Raw genomic sequence first — 22,286 nt, forward strand, 5'->3', positions numbered from 1 at the left:
GGATGTACTATACGCATGTGAACATTTCTCAAAAACAATATTCTTTGAAAAAAAGTAAGTGAATTGAAAACCAGGAGCTTCTTTGAATCATCAGATAAATAAAACCCTGTACAACCCATCCCAGTTTTCTCCAAAGGTTCTGGGCAGTGAGATTTTAACCATGTGCACTCATCTTGATATATACTATAGTTTTCTCAAAGACGCACTATAAATTTCCTTTAAATAGTGATCATATGATCTTGTTTATTTACAATTTCTCAGAAGTTCACCTGTTGAGTAAAGATTGTTGTTGTTGAGAAATAACTATATTTCTACTATAAGAGAGTTATGAGGGAAAGTTACATTTTATTTTTTAATATTTTAAACCATTTTAATGCATTCAACCAAAAGGCAAAACATCTTTCAAACCAAATGGACTATTAGAGCACCATCCTTAAGTGCTGTTTTGTCTCTCCATTCATTGTTTTCTCAACAGCAATAAAACAGAAACCAAATTTCAATGCTAATACATTTCTGAGATAATCTGAACAGCAAACAAATAGAATCTTGCAATGCCATCTAAAGCACTTTCAGAAAACAGCTAGGAGGGCAAAAAGCCCATAAAGTAAGGCACAAGGATAGGCAATGAGAAGCTGTTGTCCTTCCATGGCCAAGGCCGAAATGAAGATTTTGGAAGCTGAGAGACTACACCAGCCAACAATGGCCAATGCCAACACAGTTCCGAAGTTTCCCCTATAGCAAAGACAAAAGAAATTGTTACCTTACATAACAAAAGAAGATTATTGAGTTAGCTGCTTCAGAAATGTCCTCAGGACAATATTTATGACCACATTTTCCATTTGTAAAATGAAGATGATGAGCCATATGAACTCAAAGTCTGCCAGTTAGAAAATATTTGAGACAAATTCATCTCTGAGACTAAACATTTTATACTTCAGTGAAACTTCATTTAGAAAGAGAAGAATTCACCTGTGGCCATTCTTGTCAGTCAACATTCAAATCCCAGCTCCTTAAATTTTCTTCTATAAGCTATTGGTAGGGCCTTTTCTTATAACAACTGTAGGATGCTTTCCCCTATTTTCCTCCTAAATTGACCCACAGTGGAACAGGAAGTTCAATGGATTTGCATTCTGGTAGGGTAACGTTTACACCCACTGTTCCCAGGTCCACTTCCCAGATTTTTATCTTAAATAACAAAGCCAGACACAGCTCAAGTAGGGACCACATGGAACAATAAAGCATATATGTGTGTGCTCTCCATTCTCAGCCTTGAAGATCTATTTTCCTTGTGAAGGCATTAAAATGGATTTGTCTTATCAAAGAGGTTATTGTGGAAGCAGTCAGTTCTTTAAGAACAAATGGGCAGATAAGGTAGTTAAAGCTAGCTACCTTGAATGAAAAGAGGGAGGGATGGGTATCACAGTGAATTTCCTTCTTATGTGCAAGACAGAATGCATTATTTAAGAAAGTAAAAACTAAGAGCAGGGAGAGATCTCAGGAGACCATCTAGTCCTAAGCTTTAAAGCAATAAAGTGACTTAAAAATCACATAGTAAAGTATTAGGTCAAGATATCTTATTTCCAAGCACATTACTCTTTCCACCAGAAAACTACACTGCCTCATTTCATCCCACTTTGAATCTTAAGAACCTTGTTAATTATTTGTGTGGGGGAATGACAGAATACCTACTTTTAATAATCAAAACAAAGCAAAAGAAGTGACAAATTATACAATATTGCTTACAATGCCTTAGATTGTAAATGCTTATAATGCCTCAGATTATAAATAAACCAAAAATATTTAAAAGGTAGGGTTATTTTTTCCCTTAATAATCTGTAAGATGCCACAAATCTCAACTTTACTGAAAATAACGCTTAAAACTTAGAATTTTTAAAAGGGTTGATTATAATAGTATTCTTTGCCAAAAGCATCTGACAAAATAGAAGTTGTAGAGTCAAAACTCTGTACTAACATGTCAAATATCTGTATTAAATAACATCATAAATGGAACAGCATGTTGAAGAATACAAAATGTGGAATATTTCCATGGATAAGACTCAATAAGCATACCTATAATATACATTAAATTTATATATTCAAGGTGTCCATTTCCTGCCTTATTACTCTTTTGAAAAAGTGGAGTGCATGTCGATAACATAGGTATTTGCTTTTAGTCATTCTTAAGAATGTTATTTATAAAACAAGACCAAATTAAAACAAATATTAAAATCATTTCCAACTAAGTCATTCTCAAGAATGTTATAGAGACAACTATACAAGAGTAAATCAAAACAAAAATATTAAAGGCTCTTCTGAGACATTTCTCACTGCCATTTGTAAATTCTTCATCTGATGTTCTATCCAATGTTAATAAGCTAAGATTTGGATTACTGCAGAAGAAACTTCTAACCACGTCTCCCAGAGATGTGCAAGAAGAGTGCTGATGGCAAACATTTTTTCCTATCTGGGTTTAGAGTATCGCAGGTGACAAAGAACTATGTGACACCTGCTCCTGCCAGCCTAAATGGTAGTGGCATGCAAATGCTGGGAAACTACCCAACAGAAACTTTAATCTACTGTACTCTTATTAATAGTTTTGAATTGAAAATATTAACCACCTAAGTAAAGGGAGAATAAAGAAAAAGATTTATGGACTGAGCCTATATGCTATAAAGCCCTCAAGTGTTACTATCCTCATCAGGGTTCCTGAAAATGGAATTCTGTACTGCAAGCAGCCCAACAGAGAAAGGCCATTGCTTGCAGCCTAGAAAGCAGAATGCCTGGGAGCTGAAGCAATTTGTCAGCGTTCACCAGGCACTTACTCTTCCATAATCAAAGTGAATTTTCTGTCGTTATTATATTACCCATGACAATAATTCACATTGAAGAATGTGACATCTTAAAAAGTGCCAGTTTTAAAGATAACTTGGCTTAATTTGTTTTTTAAATCATTGGAATAGGAACAGCAACTGACACAAAAGCTGACCTACTTTTCCAAATCTGTGTTCAGCTCTGCTAGCCGTGTTTTCCCTGATTCTGCTACCAACACGATCAAAAGGGGTTAACTTTTGCTATGACAAAGCTTAGCAATGATTGTGCATGTGGGGTCAATCAGGGCACACAGACATTTACTGCAGTGAAAAGAAGATGGCGCAGCCAGACAGGATGACCATGGGGAGCAGGCAGTAGCCCAGCACACTTGCCACGCAGCCATACGACACTCCCGAGATGCTCATCAGGTTCAGTAAGGCGTGAATCCCAAGGCAGCCAATGGCACTCAAGCCGTATACATAACCAAACTGAACTTTTCCTGCCTGAAACAATGAGAAGAAACAGTCTGAGCACACAACACCAAGAGGAAATTAAGACATGAACACAGCAGATGGAGGATTTTAAAGTCAGCTCAATGCTGTTCCGCATCTTTGCAATCTTTGTAATCATCAGGAGACTGAGGGTTCTGCAAAATGCTCAGGCTATAAAATGGATTCAGGTCCCCAAAACAAATAACATCAACTATGTTTTCCATGAGACCAGCATACTACAGAAAAGATGAAAAATTGATAGTAAAGGATTAAATCAGCAGGCCTGGGTTGTCCAGACGCTACACATTCCAAAGAAAGTCTTAGCCCATGGACTATCCTACCTGATAGGAGTGTTTTTCTTTATCTGGGGCCTTGGGTGGTCCAGACTGTCTATGCTAGCAATGTGATTTAGGATTGGAGTCTTGGGCAGTATCAGTTTCACCTCTGAAAGGGCTGGAGACCCAGTAACCAAGGTCAGCCACATGATCCCTCCATACCTGCATGACCAAATCCCAACAAACCTGGACACCATGGTTTGTGTGGGCTTCTCTGATGGTCAATATTTTGTGCACATTGCTGCACAGGATTTCTAGGAGAATTAAGTGCTCTTCATAAGATTCCACTGGTGATAACAACTGGAAATTTGAGACTGGTCTCTCCTGGACTCTACCTTATGAGCCTTTTTCCATGGCTGACTTTAGTACCCTTTCATTGTAATGAATTATAACCATGAATATAAAAGCTTTGCTGAGTTCTCTGGGTCCTTCCAGTGAGTTATTGAGGTCTTGGGGAGCCCTGATTACAGCTAGGTTTATATTATTATCATATAGTATTTATTATGTGTATAAGATATAAGCGAGAAAATATTTGCTCCCCATATTTCTGAATGGATGAGTGAATTAATTGAAAAAAAGTGATGTTAATTTAGTTTTGGAGGTATATAATGCATGATAGCGAAATTAGCAAAAACCTGGAGGTGATACATTATCAGATCCTATTCTAAGTGATCTACATATATTAACTTATTTAATCCACACAACACTATGAGATAGATCCAATTAGGTCAATTTTACACATAAGGAAACTGGCGCAGAGGGTTAAGTAACTTGCCTGAGATAAAATAGACCAAAAGGAGTTCAAGTTTGAACCTAGACAATCTGGTTCTGAAATTTAGATTCTTAGCATCTATAGTGATTCTGACTTGTTAAAATCAACCTTATTTAACCCAGCATAGCCCAAATTTATTTGACCACAGAATCCTTTTGGTTTTCTTAATGTCTCATTAATTTTATCAAACATATTTTAGGAAAAGTTGGTTTATATAAATTCTGTGATGATGACACAATTGGGATAAATTTAATAGTGTTCAGAATACACCACTAATGTCTATGGAGGGCTCAAAAACAATAACCATAACCCACAAGGTACTAGGAACTCAGGAACTAAAGTAACTCCAATAAAGTCATGCAGTGAATGACAACCTACTATTAGTCCAACAAGGGGTATTTTAACGGTGTTACCTGAGATTGCCAAAGCGCTATAAAAATGCATTTATATTTATATTTACATTAAGCTGATGAAAAAATTCTAGTAAGAGGTTCAGTCTGACTCTGGTTTTCACAGGAATTATTGAAAAACAATGAAGGAACTAGTAAACTGATTCAGAGGGAGAGCTTTTTCAAGTCATTTTTCCTTCTCGTTGGTTGTTATCTATGAATTTCTTTTGCCTTAGTGAATGGAAAGATATTTATTTCACAATTAACTAAGGATAAGGGGAACACGATGGCTATTTTAACATTCAAATTTGTCCAACTATTTTGCACTCTTTTTCCTCAGCAGCTTAAAAGGTTAGTAACTTAGTCCTTTTACAAAATGATGCTTTCAGAATACTGTCTTGCATTAGCCTCCAATAAATTGTCATTGAGAATTTTTTGTATCTTTATGACAAGTCTATGAAATAATGCTCATCGTAGACACGGTAAAGGAAACACATGTCTGCAATGAACTCTGTTGGGCTGCCTGTGTTACCTTGGAAAACAGTGACAACTTCAAAGTCACTTTCATGATTAAAGAGATATTTAATATTTTAATTGGATGGAAAAATTTTGAGATAGGGCTAGTTGTAGTGGTAATGAGTAACTCCTCTTTACACCAGAAGACACATAACTAGAACTTTATCACCCCAAAAGGCAGCTTTGTGAATGGGTGGGACAATTAGGATTCAATAGAAATAAATTGGCATAAAATTGTGCCTCTCCATATCCATTAATGACCTCTCTCTTCATCTCTTTCTTTTTTGTTAGGTTATCCAATTAAATTGCAATTCCAATTTGGCAGGGGCCACTGCCATTTTCTAATTTGTTTCAAATTCTAATAAGACCTTGTAATTTAAATAGAAAATAACTGTTCCATTTTTTTTTTAACCTCAAAATTTCTCAGGACCCTCCCCCTACTGCTCTCATTCCCACATTTGATTTGAAGCACTTGTTAGTCTTCTGATTTCCTATTGGCCATGCATGTTCCTTTTCCAGGGCACACTCTTTGTTCTACCAGAAAACTTTAAAGGACCCATAGCTTTAAACCACTTGCTGGGGGTGGAAGTAATTTTGAAGGGAAATATGAGTATATTCATGTTGAGTGTTTGAAGCTGTTCTTTCTCTCTGGTTTGTTTCCGTCAACCTGAGGAAAGCACACTAAAAGATATTATGCCTTATATGAATTATAAATCATAAAAATGATGAATATGTGACTATGAATCTTATGCCTCTGAAAATGATGAATAGATTTGGATATTGTTTCTGTATTTAATTTTGTTTTCACTAGTATAATACCTATAAAATCACCTCTTATATTTTAATCCTAGATATTTCGGGCAGGGTTGACCTAGCATCAAATGGATTCTGAGTTATATCTTACATCGATTAATATCCTATTTTGTTTTATTATCCTTTTTTTTATTGCTCTGTATTTATCAGATTTAATTCTAAAGTTTACCAAATCTAATGGTGAAATTCGACTGGTGATGTTTACATAAAGAGATTCAGAAAACATGCATTTTCACACACTCCCACAAACTTGAGAACTAAAAGGAATCTCTTTAAGAACAACTTAAATATTTTTGTTCTCAAAATGAAGAAATGAAGGTCCAGAAAGATGAAGCAACAGGTTCAAGATCACAGCCTGTGGACAAAGTTAGTAGAGCCAAATTTCTTACTTCCGGTTAAAAGTTCTTTGCCTATATAATTTTTTTTTGCCTATATATTTTTGCATTTAAAACAAAAGAAAGGATATTTAAATAACTTCAACTAACATTATATAACTAAGGAAGATTTTGATAGGATTAATACTTTCCTTCAAGGGATGGCAATGGCAACATTTTCTACAGAAAAACAAACAAGTATAATGTTACAAATGACTTGGGAAAGGAGGCCAAGTTAATATATTAAATTGATTGTTTCTGACTATTTGATTAATTGGCATGTTCTTACTTAGCATCTTAATCTAAGCTTATCAAATTTCTGTGACAAAGACAAAAGAAGGGAGGTTAGAGACTAAATTAAAACTCTAGTAGATACAGTGTTTGATTTCCAGAGAATATGCATTTGCTACACTTTCAGGGAAGAAATAAGATGTTGTTACTAAATGTTATTCTTTTGGATAAATCTGATATCATTATTGAGCACATTACCATGCAGAAATTAGATTACTGTCAGTATTTTGATTGGTATTATGTCATTAAAAAATGAAGAGAGAAATTCATTTAGTTGCAAATAAATTTGTCAGCTATTTTTTGTTTTGTTTATTTTTTTTCCAGCTACTTTTGAACATTGTAGATACATTTGAAAAAATTATTTTCATGGGAAATGGGTATTAGTAAAAGGGCAGAATGGAGTGAATAGTTATCTTAAGGATATTTCCTAGACGCCTCAATTTCCTGTATTATTCCTCCTGCCAAGTTTTTCTGTGCCTTAATGCAACTACATTTTGCAGACTGGCTTAACATCTTTCTCATCTTCTGTTTTTTAATATACTACCATTTTTCCTTGGTCTAAAGTCACAAACTTTTTCCTGTTTCTCCTTCTTCTTAACTTTTTTCTTCTCCTCCTCTATCTTCTTATTTTGCTGTGAAACATTTTCTAAACTATGAGTTAGAATGTGTTCTAGACTTAACTTTTTCTTTACTCTTTTGGGTTACTCTCAATATCATTATTTTCAATATAAGGAATGAAAGGGGCCCACATACCAGACAGATGGTAGTAACATCAGGAAGCAATAGCCTCATGAAACAAAACTAAAATAGCCAGGAAAATATGCCGTTTGAATAAATAAATCATATGTCACCACTGCAAATTAATTTACTCAAGGTAGTCAATCTTGAGTAAAGGAGACTCATCTTATACTTCAAGGATATTAGAAATATTGCTGAGATGTACCCCAGCAAGGGAAATGAGGAGCAAAGAGGAGACAGAACTTGTCGAGTATCACAACAGAAATCTCCCAGAAAAGGCATTGAAACAAGTCTTACGTTTCTCAAGCCCTTGTGTTTCCCTCAACTATTCCAGCTTGTTAATAGTCTTAAAAACAAGATGAAGAATAAGACAAAAAGATCACCTGCTTTGATGAAAAGTTGACTTCGTTGTTTTTCTCTCATCTATTAAATCTGAATTACAACCAATAGATATTTTTATTGGTTTGTAATTCTCAACGGTAGTTTCTTTTTGAAACTACGGTTCCATTAAATGTGCTTCTCTGGCCAAAATAAATAAAGGAATCATGAGTTAAGTAAATGATTTTCATTATATAAAGGGACATGATTAGCACTGTATCTACAAACATTTCTTCAAACCTGAGACAAAAAAAAAAAAAAAAAAAGACAAACATTTAAATCTGATGCCTTTGCCAAGTATTACCAGCAGGAGACTGGCTCCCACAGCGATGCAAAAAAGTATGGGTCCAGCGAGATCCGTTTCGATCATAATGCTGCCATCTGCTGGCTTCAGTGGGTTTAACACCGTCAAGGTTTTTTGCCAAATGTGATCAAAATTGATTCCAAGTTCTGCAAAGGGGGCAAAAAAAGGAGGAGATAATATAAAAATATCAGGAGTAATGTACGTTGAGTTAATGTTTACAAACAAGATTAATATATTTAGCAGTTTAATCTGATTGACATGTTATACCTACATAAAATAAAATTTTGTAATGTAATGTAACCTTAAATAAACCAACAAAAAACAGAAACTTTTTGTTCCCAAACCATGAGCTAAGAGACGTTTTAGAAAAGTAATCCCATCAGGGAAAATTTTCCCTGTCTTTTTTAGCATATACAAGCTTAAAAGCTATCTGGGAAAAGCAAACTGGGAAATGGATATAGTACAGTAAAAAATAAAATGGTAGTTAACAGACCAGAAGTCCTATCATGTTGCCCATTTAACTACTTCCTTTTCTTATATCTTCAATTGGTAACACTTATGAAATCTTGTAATCTCAAACATGGCATAATTTAACAATTAACAGCCCTTTCTAAACTAAAGATACTTTGCTAGGGTCTGGGAGTTTACTTACCACTCCATTCAATGAGAAGAGGAATTTTAAATTAACTGTCTAAAACTCAACAGTGGAGAAAAGGAGGGCTCTTCTGCCAAGTAAAAGTAATCATTATGCACATACATATTTTATTAGGTCAGTGCACTATGTAATTGAGTCTGTGTATTCAAATATTAAATTCTTGAGCAAGGTTCATCTTTCCCTTTATGGGTGGTGACATTAGGATATATCTGAAGACAGTGGGTTTCAGTATCCTTGAGTCCAGACTGATAAGTACATTTCTATTTTTTTTTATGAGTACCTGTTTTCCAAAGAACTCTACCATCTCAGAGACCTCTCTACTATGTTCTGTTCCTCTGGCAGCATGTCAATAATGAAAAGAAACTAGCCATTTAAAGTTTGCTGAACATAGAAATAAATATTACCACCACATCAATTTATATTCACTCCAGTCCTACAGGGCAAACATTAAAATGTATCATGAGTACAAAGAAGAACCCTCAAAAAGAAGATTATGGACACACTTTAGGAACCAATAGTGAAGCTGTACTGGTTTTTAAATTTCTATGCAATCAAGAGAGTTGTGGAAGATGGCAGGGTAGAAGCTGCAGGAATCAGTCTTTCCACCAGAACAGCCATCAAAGAGGCAGAAACTCCCTGAATCAACTATTTCAAAACTCTAGAGTCCAGTAGGGCACTGCATAGCACCCAGGAAAGAGCAGGAAGAAGAGGCTAGAAAATTACTGTAAATACCAGTAAATTGATCTGTCTGACCAGTGGTTACCTGTGCCCTGTAACCACTTGTAACAGAGTTGCAAGTGGTTACAGGGCTTGTAACCACTTTTTGAGTGTTGACCTTGTAACCTGCCACTTTGCTGTACTCATTTATTAGCTCTTGTAGTTGTGCTGTGGATTTTTCAGGGTTTTCGTCAAACAATATCATATCATCTGCAAATAGTGAGAGTTTTACTTCTTCCTTTCCAATTTTGTTGCCTTGTATTTCTTTTTCTCGTCTAGCCAACACAATGTTGAATAACAATGGTGATAGTGGACATCCTTGTCTTGTTCCTGATCTTAGAGGGAAAGTTTTCCGTTTTTCCCCACTGAGGATGATTATAGCTGTAGATTTTTCACATATTTCCTTTACCATGTTGGGGAAGTTCCCTTCTATACCTATCCTTTGAAGTGTTTTCAACAAGAAAGGATGTTGAATTTTGCCAAATGCCTTTTCTGCATCAATCGAGACGATCATGTGGTTTTTCTGCTTTGATTTGTTGATATGGTGCACTACATTAATCAACCTTCTTATGTTGAACCATCCTTGCATCCTGGGATGAATCCTACTTGGTCATGGTTTATAGCTCTTTTAATGTGCTGCTGGATTCGATTTGCAAGACTTTGTTGAGGATTTTTGCATCTATGTTCATTAGAGAGATTGGTCTGTAGTTTTCTTTTCTTGTAATATCTTTGTCTAGCTTTGGTATGAGGGTGATGTTGGCTTCGTAGAATGAATTAGGTAGCTTTCCCTCCTTTTCAGTTTTTTTGAAGAGTTTGAGCAGGATTGGTACTAATTCTTTCTTGAATGTTTGGTAGAATTCACATGTGAAGCCATCTGGTCCTGGACTTTTCTTTTTGGGGAGCTTCTTAATGACTGATTCAATTTCTTTATTTGTGATTGGCTTGTCAAGGTCATCTTATTTCTATTCAAATCAATGTTGGTAGGTCATGCCTTTCTAGGAAGTTGTCCATTTCATCTACACTGTTGAGTTTATTAGCATAAAGTTGTTCATAGTATCCTCTCAATACTTCCTTTATTTCTGTGGGGTCAGTGGTTATGTCTCCTCTTCCACTTCTGATTTTATTTATTTGCATCCTCTCTCTTCTTCTTTTTGTCAACCTTGCTAAGGGTCATCAATCTTACTGATTTTCTCATAGAACCAACTTCTGGTTTTGTTGATTTTCTCAATTGTTTTCATGTTCTCAATTTCATTTATTTCTGCTCTAATCTTCATTATTTCTTTCCTTTTGCTTGCTTTGGGGTTAGTTTGCTGTTCTTTCTCTAGTTCTTCCAAATGGACAGTTAATTCCTCGATTTTTGCTCTTTCTTCTTTTTTGATATAGGCATTTAGGGCAATAACTTTCCCTCTTAGCACTGCCTTTGCTGCATCCCATAAATTTTGATATATTCTGTTTTCATTTTCATTTGCCTTGGGATATTTACTGATTTCTCTTGCAATGTCTTCCTTGACCCACTGGTTGTTTAAGAGTGTGTTATTGAGCCTCCATATATTTGTGTATTTTCTGGCACCCTGTCTATTATTGATTTCCAACTTGATTCCTTTATGATTTGAGAAAGTGTTTTGTATGATTCCAATCTTTTTAAATTTATTGAGATTTGCTTTGTGACCCAGCATATGGTCTATCCTTGAGAATGATCCATGAGCACTTGAGAAAAAGGTATATCCTGCTGTTGTGGGGTGTAATGTTCTATAAATAAATGTCTGTTAAGTCTAGCTCATTTATTGTATTATTCAAATTCTCTGTTTCTGTATTGATCCTCTGTCTAGATGTTCTGTCCATTCATGAGAGTGGGAAATTGAAGTCTCCAACTATTATGGTAGATGTGTCTATTTCTCTTTTCAGTGTTTTCAGTGTTTGCCTCATATATTTTGGAGCTTTCTGGCTCAGTGCATAAATATTTATGATTGTTATATCTTCTTGTTGAATTGTTTCTTTTATTAATACGTAGTGTCCTTTGTCTCTTTCAACTGTTTTACATTTGAAGTCTAATCTGTTGAATATTAGTATAGCTACTCTTGCTCTTTTCTGATTGTTATCTGCATGAAGTATCTTTTCCCAACCTTTCACTTTCAACCTGTGTTTATCCTTGGGTCTAAGATGTGTTTCCTGTAGACAGCATATAAATGGGTCCTGTTTTTTTTTTTTTAAGTGATTCTTTTATTAGCTTTTGATTAGTGACCAGGGGTCTGCCTCTGAGGGTGGCCTTTGTGCCAAACTGCCCAGACAAAGGCAGCTGAGTAGACAAAGATGGGACACTTTGGCAGAGTTGCAGAACAGATGAAAGGCTGCAGTTGCTGAGCAAGTCAAGAAAGCTCATTATCGGAGAGCCATGGAACATGCTCTGGGTGCCCTTCCTGGCCCTTCACTCATTCTCTCCCCAAAGAAGTATGAAGGCCACAAGCACCACCTGTGTAGCTCCCTGGCTTCATTCCAGCCGGGAAAGACTTTATTGTCTGAGATGTCTATTTCTTGAGCTTGTAACCAGTGGTTGATATATATATATACATATATATATATATTTTTTTTGAATGTCAACCATCCTATCAGGAACTTCTACACACAGCGAAGGAAAACTGCAGGGTCTTCCCTACCTTTTCTGTGCCTCTGTTTCTTCCTGGGTTTGTGCTTGCTAGTGGCTTAGAAGCACTCCTGTTTGCAGGCATTTGAATGCCCCCTCTACTTCCCAGGAAACAGACCTTCTCCTTCTCCCAGGTATTTCCCTGGAGGACTAAAGTACTAAGCCTTTGCCTGGAGTCTTCCACCTTCATTGTTTCTTTCACTGTTTTCCTTGTCTCATGCTTCTTTTGATTTAAGGGCAAATCCTAGATGGGGGAAGGCAGCATGCTAAAGACCAAGACAGTTATTATATGCTGATAACAGGGTCAATTCAATAAAAATGCAACAATTATAAATATGTATGTACCTAATAGCAGAAACAAAAATATATGAAGCAAATAACAATTCTACATTAAGAGTAGGAGACTTTAATGCACCACTTTCAATAATGTACAGAATATCGAGACATTAGAAGATTTTGAATGATACTTTAAAATAACTGGGCCTAATAAGCACACATGAACACTTTACCCATTAACAACAGAATGCACATTCTTTTCAGGGGTCTATCGTTCTCCAGGATAGATCTTACCTTAGGTCACAAAATAAATCCTAATAAATTCAGAAACACTGAATTCGCACAGTGCATCTTCTCTGACCACAGTGGAATGAAGCTAGAAACCATTAACAGAGGGGGAAATGGAAAAATCACAAATATGTGGAAATTAAACACCGAAATCTTAAACAACCAGTGGCTTAAAGAAAAAATCACAAGGGAAATTAGAAAACACCTTCAGGTGACTGAAAAGGAAGATACAACATACCAAAACTTATGGGATGCAGCAAAGGCAGTACTGAGAGAGAAATTTATACCTCTAAATGCTAACATTAAAAAAGAAGTAAGATTTCAAATCAGAGACCAAACTTCAACTAGAAGAACTAGAAAAAGAAAAGCAAATAAAACCCAAAGTGAACAGAAGGACAAAAATAAAAAGATTAGAGTAGAGATAAATGAAACAGAGTATAAAAAAAAAAAAAAAGAAGGAATCAACAAAACCAAAATTTGGTTCTTTGAAAAGATAATAAAATTGACAAACCTTTAGCTAGACTAACAAATTCAAAGGCGAGAAGACCTTAATAGGGGAGAAGACACAAATGACTACAATTAGAAATGAAAAGGGAATATTAATACTGACCCACCAAACTTAAAAGGACCACAAGAGGACACTATGAACAGCTGTATTCCAAAAAAATTAGAAAGCCCAGATGAAATGGACAAATTGCTAGAAACACATAGAAACTACCTATGCTCTCTCAAAAGGAAATGGAAGATCTCAAAAAACAATAATTAGTAAAAAGACTGAATCAGTAATCAAAAATCTCCCAATAAAGAAAAGCTTAGGAAAAAATGGCTTCAATGAGGAATTTCACCAAACATCCCAAAAAGAATGAATATGAATACTACTCAAACTCTTTGAAAATACCAAAAAGGTGGGAACACTTCCTATTCCATTTTACAAAACCAGCACCACCCTCATAACAAAGCCAAATAGAGAAACCAAAAGTAAAGAAAATTACAGATCAAAATCGCTTATGAATATAGATGAAAAAGTCTTCAATGAGTTTCTAGCAAATCAAATCCAACAGCACATTAAAGGAATATACACCATGACCAAATGGGATTTATCCCAGGTATGGCAAGGATGATTTAACATAAGAAAACCAAGTAATGTAATAGGCCACATTAATAGATTGAAGGAAACCATCACATGATCATCTCAGTATTTGACAAAATATGTTACCTCTTCCTGATAAACAGATTTAGAAAACTAGCATTAGAAGGAAGCTTCTAAACATGATTATGAGTATATATGAAAAACCCACAGCTAACCTCATTCTTAATGGTGAAGGGTGAAAGTTTTCCCTCTAAGACAGGAACAAAATAAAATGATGCCCACTGTCATCACTGTTATTCAGGCTTGTAGAGCAATTTCTAGCCAGAGCAATTAGGAAAGGAAAAGAAAGCAAAGGCATCCAAATAGGAAAGGAAGAAGTAAAATTTTCCCTATTTGAAGATGATGTGATCCTATATATAGAAAATCCTGAAAAATCCACAACAGAGCTTCTAGAGCTAAAACAAACAAACAAAAAGAATTCAACAACATGGCAGAGTACAAGCTCAAACACCCAAAAATAAGTTATGTTTTTATAGACAAGGAATGAACAATTGGAAGAAGAAATCAGTAAAAAACTTTAAAATAGCATCTAAAATAATCTAATATCTAGGAATAAATCTAATCAGAGATGTAAAGGACCTGTCCACCAGAACTACAAAATGTTGATAAAAGTAATCAAAAAATAACTAAATAAATAGAAGGGCATTCTGTGTCCATGGATTGGAAGTCTAAACTTTGCTAAGATGCCGGTTCTACCCAAAGCAATTTAGAGATTCAACAAAATCCCAATCAAACTTCTAACAGTGTACTTATATTTTCCTTAATGGACAAACACTTTGGGAAATATGAGAAGTTCACTAAGCTTAAAATGAGGTTAGAATGTTTAATGTAATTTTAAAAACAACTGAAAATTTTAAAAATTGACAAAAGTGAAGCAGTGTATGGTGGCTCAGTGGCAGAATTCCCGCCTGCCATGCCGGCGACCGGCGTTCGATTCTGAGACTGCCCATGCGAAAAAAATTAAAAATTGACAGATGCTATGGTTTAAGTTAACTTCATCTAAGGCTTATGTCATTTTTCAACTTTGTTTTCAATTTTAATATTTATACAAATAATTTGTTTTTCAGTGTTTGCCACAATGAAGTGTCTTAGATTTAAAATGTATTTTCCTCAAAAATTGTAATTATTTCTCAAAAAACACAGATGAAGAAATGCTTAATGAGATATTATTACTTAATTCAGCCACTTATTTGATGGTATAATTAACTTCTGCATATGTTTCAACATTGATAAACATAAGATGTATTAGATATTAGATATTTTTATAAGGAAAAATATTTATGTACGTTCTAAAGAAATACATTTCCATAATATTTTGTTTTCAGATTGATTGAACGTATGCAAATGAGCTTATAAGTACTTATTAATTATAGGTACCCTAATATAACACCTTATTACACAAAGTAAATGATGAAACTGCTGTGAAATTTGAATGCAAAATTTATTGTTTTGCTGTCATCTAGTGGTTGTAAAGTGTATGGTATATAAAAATGAATTATTTTCTATGCAAACTGTAGCTTTGACCTTTCAAATATAAACATCAGACTATGGTACAAATACAAAATACCAAATCTCACAGTAGTTTTTCTGGTCTGACAGTCTTACACTGATGATTATTTTTCAACATGCATTTGTTAATATATTGGTTATACAGTATCACCCAGCAAAAGTTATCATCCTTACATAAAACCCAACAAGTGTTTACACTATAAAGCATTTAAGGAACAAACACATTTTCAAGTCACATACTTTTGTGCAAAGGATATTAATTATTATAACTTCATAATTGTCAGGTCTCCCGGCGATACCTGTGGCCACACATCACCCCCCACCCCACTTGGCACATTTTATTCCTTGAAAACCACAAGCTGTCAGAAAGAAAGTTAGAGCCATTTTTCCTTTCCTTTTGTTAGCTGGCTTAGCTGGCTCCCACCTGCCTGCTCTCCCTTTGCTCTCAATCTATTTTTCTCTCCCTCTCACTAAACCCCTTGACCTTTAACTCATTGTTTCCTGTGGAATCCTCTAACGACTCCCTGCCTAACAATAACTGTATATGCCATTTTGATGTGTCCTCAATAGAAACTAGTAAATGTCATTTACCAACAGCTCCTGCCTTTATCTTCTTCTCATACTTTTAATAAGATGAGGCTTGAGGCCTGCACAGTCACCTAGCCTGAAGAACATATTGGAGCAGAAGTCTAGAGATTTCATAGATTCAAAATATAGAATTATATTAGGTGATCTCTATTCTAATATACTATACTTAAGGGAAGATAAAGACAAATAGGAAAAAGAAATCTAGAAATGTACTCGAAGCCATGCAAAATCTGTGTTTCTATTTAAATTTAAAGAGACACTGAGGAAGGATGTGTAAGGGTTTAGTTTAAAACGATAGAGACATTTCACATTAGTAGAAAAGAAAAGGTTATTTTCAATAAATGTTCCAGAAAAAGCAGGACAACTATTTGAAGAAAAAAATTAAGTTAGAGCCCTACTTCACACACTCACGTAGAACAACTTCTGATAAGACAAAATTTAATTCAATACGAAGAGCTAATTGAAAAATTTAAGAATCTGTAAAAGAATATAAGCATGTCTGAAGCTGGAGACATAGATTCTAAACAAAAGAGCAACTGTTACGAAAAGTTACCAAGAAAAATATTATGGATTTTGAAACATAAATATTAAAATTTTTATATGTCCCAGAGTCCCATAATAAAAATTAGATGACAAAGAAAATCTTGGAAAACATGTTTTAAGGTGACAGACAATAATTAATATTCTTACTATAAAAAATCCTTAAAAAAATTAACAAGGGAAGAAAAAAATATTTGATTCCAATAGGAGATTTGGCAAAGAAAATGAAAAATAGGAAGATGTAGAAACAACCAATAAATATAACAAAATATCTAACTTTTCTAGTAAACAAAGAAATAAAAATATTTGGTTTTGCCTTTTAAATTGACAAAGACATCTCACATTCTACTATGCCCGTTTAATGAAACCCCCTGTTCTTGAGATCAGTTTACAATATGAATTCCCCCTGATCCAGTAACGGATCCATCCAAAGAGCAGACTCTGTACAGGTCAAAGGTTGTTAATCGTGATGGTCATCAAAACTTTGCTTATTACAAGGAACACAATCTTTAGGGTGTTTTTAAATTTTGGTATTTTTAAAAATATAATAGACCCTTTTGAATCCATTCTATATCACGTTTTCAAATAATATTCAGTGACTATGAAGAATACATGTATGGAAATGCTCATGAAACAATATAACTAAAAAAAATACAAAGCTTCATATCTGTAGTATGACCCTACTTTTGTTTTTAAGTTTTCATAAATACATATTCATTCATATAAAATAATATTTAGATTTTTAGCAACAATATGTGCTAAAAAATAGAATAAAGGTTGCAAAGAAATTTATCAAACTGTTAATGGTTAAATCATGTCTTGGAGACAGGATTTTAACTGATGTTTATATTTTCATTTTTTCATATTGCCCAAATTTTCTATAATGAATATTGAGTATTTTATAATTATAAAACTGAAGTGTTTTAAAAAAACAGAGATGTTGGTGGAGTCAAGGAAAATGTTTGATGAGAATAGCTTATAACTTTAAGGTGTTGGCCATTAACTTCAGATCTGAAACAGATGGAATTTTTTTTTAGGTCAGAATAACTGACCTAAAAACTTAACTGGTGTTTAAAGAGCCAACAGATCTATTAGTATTAAATCCTGTGCGTTTACGAATGGTTTCAAACTGTCATTTAAAAAAAAAATTTAAGTCACCGAAATAAGATGATTTTAATGCCAGGTGACTGGCTGTGAGGCAAACAATGGACTTTAGATGTAAAATATTGAGATTTTAATCTAGTCTTTTTCACTTGACTACCTAGAAAGTAATTGGCAGAGCAGTTAACTTGTCAATACGTCTCCTTGACTCTCAAATTTAAATCTACTTGATTTAAATTTAGTTTTCTAACTTCTGCACTAAAACAACAGATCCAGTGTCCAGAATTGAAAAAATCAATGAATGGAAACTCTCTGAAACCACCTGAGGACCTCCTACTCCAACGGTCCCAGATTTTCTTGTCACTGGTCAGGCTATGAACTGGAATCATTCCTCCCCCACTTTGCAGTGTTTTGTTGAGATGAGAGGGCCCATAGGAGTCAGGGAATAAAATAAAACTGAAAAAAAAAAGAAAAGGCTTGTCTTCATGACAACAACAAAAAAGAAAATAATGTTAAGTTGAGAAACGACCCATTTACTTTTACCCCTAGGCAAATGTAGCAGAAAATCCCAACTTGAAATATGCTGTTGTAAGATGCCTCATTAACTGACCCGGGAGGGGGTTACTTTGATACGACCAGACTGCTGAAAGACAACTTCACTATTGGTGTAGGCAGAGAGTCCAAATTTAAGAAACAGTGAAGAAACCTTTAATAATAGCAGCAAGATCACAGAAATAGCACTTATCTGCTTCCAACTTCTTCCCAAGAAACATGCAACAAACTTCCAGTGGTTTAGGTTCTTAACCACTGGAGCCTTATTTATATGTGGCGCAGACGCACGTGAAACATGGCACACGGCGTGCTGACAGCGCACATTAGGTGCTGATTATTGCTATTACTCTGCAGGCTGTACACACATTAATAGCACTTCCTTAACTTATCTTCTAGCAAAGGAGGTTCCTCATCAAAACTGTCAATGTAGGGAGATTGCGAATAAGAATCCACGTTGGTTGCTGGCTGAAAACATTGTCCTGTGTAACCTGATGACATGGGCATCCCTGGCGGAACAAAGGAGGCGGGCAGAGGTTGCTCACTCGCTTGTTGTCTAGAAAAAGAAAAATATTGGTATTTACACGTCTAAGAAAGGGATATCAAGGCAAATCAAGGAATGAAACTAGAATTTTTCATTTTATGAATTTACCCGGTGTATATGAATATTCACTCATGGAAAAAATAACTCATTGTGCCAGTTTGAAAGTATCCTGTACCCCAGAAAAGCCATAGTCTTTAATCCTCATTCAGTATTGCTGGGTGGGATCTTTTTTATTGTTTTCATGGAGATGTGACCCACCCAATGGCGGGTGGGAATTTTTGATTAGAGGGTCTCCATGGAGATGTCTCTCCATCCATTCAAGGTGGGGTTGCTTACTGGAGTCCTTTAAGAGGGAACCATTTTGGGAAAAGCTTTAATGCGGACAGAGCCCACACAGCCAGAGACCTTTTGGAGATGAAAGAAAATGCCCCTGGGGAAGCCACTGAAGAAGCTGGGACAGAAAGCTAGCAGGCGACTCCATGTGCCTTCCCAGCTGACAGAGGTGTTTTGGCATCAGCCTTTCTTGAGCGAAGGTAACCTCTTGTTAGTGCCTTAATTTGGACATTTCCACAGCCTTAGAGTGATAAACTTGTAACTTAATAAATTCCCTTTGTAAAAACCTTTCCATTTCTGGTATATTGCATTCTGGCACATTTAACAAACTAAAATACTCATTTGAAGTTTAACTTTAATCAAGAAAGTGAAATATCTGATTAAGAAAAGACTTTTAGATGAATGGCTCATACAGCTAATATTTATTGAGCAAGTACAATGTGTCAGACACTTTCACTCATATTTTCTCAGCCAAAACACTGCAAGTTAAAACTGCATTTTTAATTTCATTTTACAGAAAGAAATAGGGGTTCATAGAGATCCGATGACTTGATCAATATCATATGATAAAATCGCTCATGTTTGCTGTTAAACTGAAGTCTTATGCGCAGTCATCTGCCACATACACAATGCTTCCTTTTCACTGACTTTTAGGGCAATCACAACCATGACAGTCTCTATAAATATACGGAGTCAATCAGTAAAAAGTCATGGTTTTAATATTATAGTCACTTCATAGGGGAAAATAAATACAAAAACTGTTTACTGTAAATAAATAGACTTTCCAGTTCTGACTGTTCCCAGATAATTATTCCCTGTCCAGTGAACTTTGAATATCTAGCTAAATGTATCCTGTAGCTGGCTTTAGTATCCTCCTTTTGAAATGTACAATTTAGTTTTGCAGAAACATAATGTTTCAACCTCCTTAACGTTTTTTTGCTTTAATATTATGTGAGAAAGTTAGAAAACAAAAATATTTGTAAATAACTTCTTTCTAGGGCTAGAGAAGAAAAAAAGAAATTAGATTATGTGTGATCATTTGTTCATTTTAAATTGTTTTTACCTGAAAGGGAAGAGACACAAGGAGTTGTCCATCAATATGTTTAAGTTTATTTCCTTAAAGTCACTTAGACTAAGCTAAAAGTATAGACCAACTGTCATGGTTAGGGACAGGTGTCAACTTGGCCAAGTTGTGGTACCTGTTCATCTGATTGGGCAAGCGCTGGCCTGTCTGTTGCAATGAAGACATTTCATAGGATTAGGTCATGATCAGGTCAGCTACATCCACAGCTGATTCCATTTGTAATCTGCCAAAGGGGAGTGTCTTATGCAATTAGTGATGCTAAATCTAATCTTGGGAAGCCTTTTAAGGAGGACTCAGAGGAGACAGGTTCCATTCCTGCTTTGGCTGGTGAGCCTCTCCTGTGGAGTTCGTCCAGGCCATCCATTGGAGTCATCGGCTTCGCAGCCTGCCCTGTGGATTTTGGACTCTGCATTTCTAAGGTCACGTGAGACACTTTTATAAATTTTATATTTGCAAGTGTTCCCTGTTGATTCTGTTTCTCCAGAGAACCCTAACTAATACACCAACCTTCTGTACTTGGTAACTCTCTGCCATTTCTTTGTCCTGAAATATTTACAAAATGAATTATCATACCTTCCTTTCAACCTTAATCTTAACGTGAATCTATTGGGGAGTGACTCATATCCAAGACAAGTTCATGTCCCAACCCCTGGCCCTTTGGTAGTGACTTCATTTGTGAATAGGATCTATGGAGACCTATAAGATAAGGCCAGCTCCTGTGTTTGTTTCTCAGAGATATGAAACCTCTGGGTTGTGCCCATGCCAGTTGGGTCCTGAGGACCAGCAGGTGGATGGTCAATTCCCATTCTCTGCTGTCCAGTTCTTCTGGCCTGCCCTGAAAATTAACAGAAACAAAAGGATGGATTGGCACCACCCCAAAAGCAAGGAGTATCTTCAAGGGCAGGCAGAATAATTCCATTCCTCTGCCCCATGCTGTGTGCATCGCTCCTCAGCTTGGAGTGGCCAGGGTGGTTGTCCTCCCAGATCCCTCGAGATTTAGGCAAAGGAGATGTATGGAGATAAAAGAAGATTGTGGCCATTGACTGCAGCAAATTTATTGTTCCTGTAGTTATTGTCTTATATTAACTGAGCAATTTGTAACATTGCTATAAAAAAAGGAAAAAATATGCTATCATCAAATGTAACAATTGTCTTACACCAATACAAGTTGTAGTTGGTGGAGTGGTATACTGTATTTTATCTGTCATTGTTCTATTAATCCACAACTTCTCTAATAAGCAAACAAACAAACAAAAAAGATAAGACTACCTTGAATCATGATGGGCCTTAATTCTACATAACTGGAGTCAGCATAAGCAAAGTCACTTGGAACCCAGAAGTAGAAGCTGTAGAGGGAGGCCAAAGGAGACAGACCACCAGGTGACAGAGGCAGAGCTCAATCCCATCAAGCCACCATCTGAATGTTATAGACTTTGGAAAAAGCCTGGTCTGCAGATACCTTAAGTTTGGACTTCTAGCCTCCACAACTGTGAGCCATAAGATTCTTGCTGTTTAAGTCAACCCATTCTGTGGCATTTGTTATAACAGCACTGGCAAACTAAGACAGAGTTTAAAAATGATAACATACTCAAACTCATATTTGATAATCCTGAGAGAGAAAATAATCTATTTAAGAAAATAAAGCTGTAGCTAGAGATGTATGCACTTAATCATTTGCTAACTCAACTGTAAACTCACTGAGAGCAGGAACCTGGTATAATACTTCTTGAATCCTACATAACACACTGCTAATTACTGTTATTGTTCTTTAAGCTATGTGGCATATTACTAACCCATTTTTTTTCCAGCAAAGTAGGCACCTTATCAAATGTACTAAGAGAAAAAAATTACAAAGAAAAATCTGAAAAGTATGTTGCTTGATGAAATCCTCCTAGTTATGTACTTTAATTTAAGCATTTGTAGAAGAACTAAAGGTGAACTAACTATAGAAGAAAAATAGAGATGACTCAGTGGTCCAATGTCTAAACAAAATTATACCATACTGGCCTGGCCTCTCCATCTTTCCATCGCCCTTGCCCAGATGCTACTAACCAGGCTGGAGGAAACATAATGAAGAATCAATTTTCACAAATATTCCC

General features: G+C 35.4%; 1 protein-coding gene across 1 annotated transcript in view; it reads right to left on the reverse strand.

Moving 5' to 3' along the window:
* Positions 1 to 223: 223 nt before the first annotated feature.
* The window catches only part of YIPF7 (Yip1 domain family member 7), a 33,169-nt gene continuing 11,106 nt past the window's right edge, over positions 224 to 22,286 (reverse strand). Inside the window, exons 3-6 of the mRNA XM_077136768.1 lie at positions 18,618 to 18,782; positions 8,213 to 8,357; positions 3,133 to 3,314; positions 224 to 732 (exon numbers count right to left, since the gene is read on the reverse strand). Of these exons, the coding sequence (XP_076992883.1) occupies positions 570 to 732; positions 3,133 to 3,314; positions 8,213 to 8,357; positions 18,618 to 18,782 (655 nt within the window). The 3' untranslated portion in view covers positions 224 to 569. The remainder of the gene's footprint in view (positions 733 to 3,132; positions 3,315 to 8,212; positions 8,358 to 18,617; positions 18,783 to 22,286) is intronic.

This window comes from Tamandua tetradactyla, chromosome 19 (genome assembly GCF_023851605.1).
Source record: "Tamandua tetradactyla isolate mTamTet1 chromosome 19, mTamTet1.pri, whole genome shotgun sequence".
NCBI classification, from domain to species: Eukaryota; Metazoa; Chordata; class Mammalia; order Pilosa; family Myrmecophagidae; genus Tamandua; species Tamandua tetradactyla.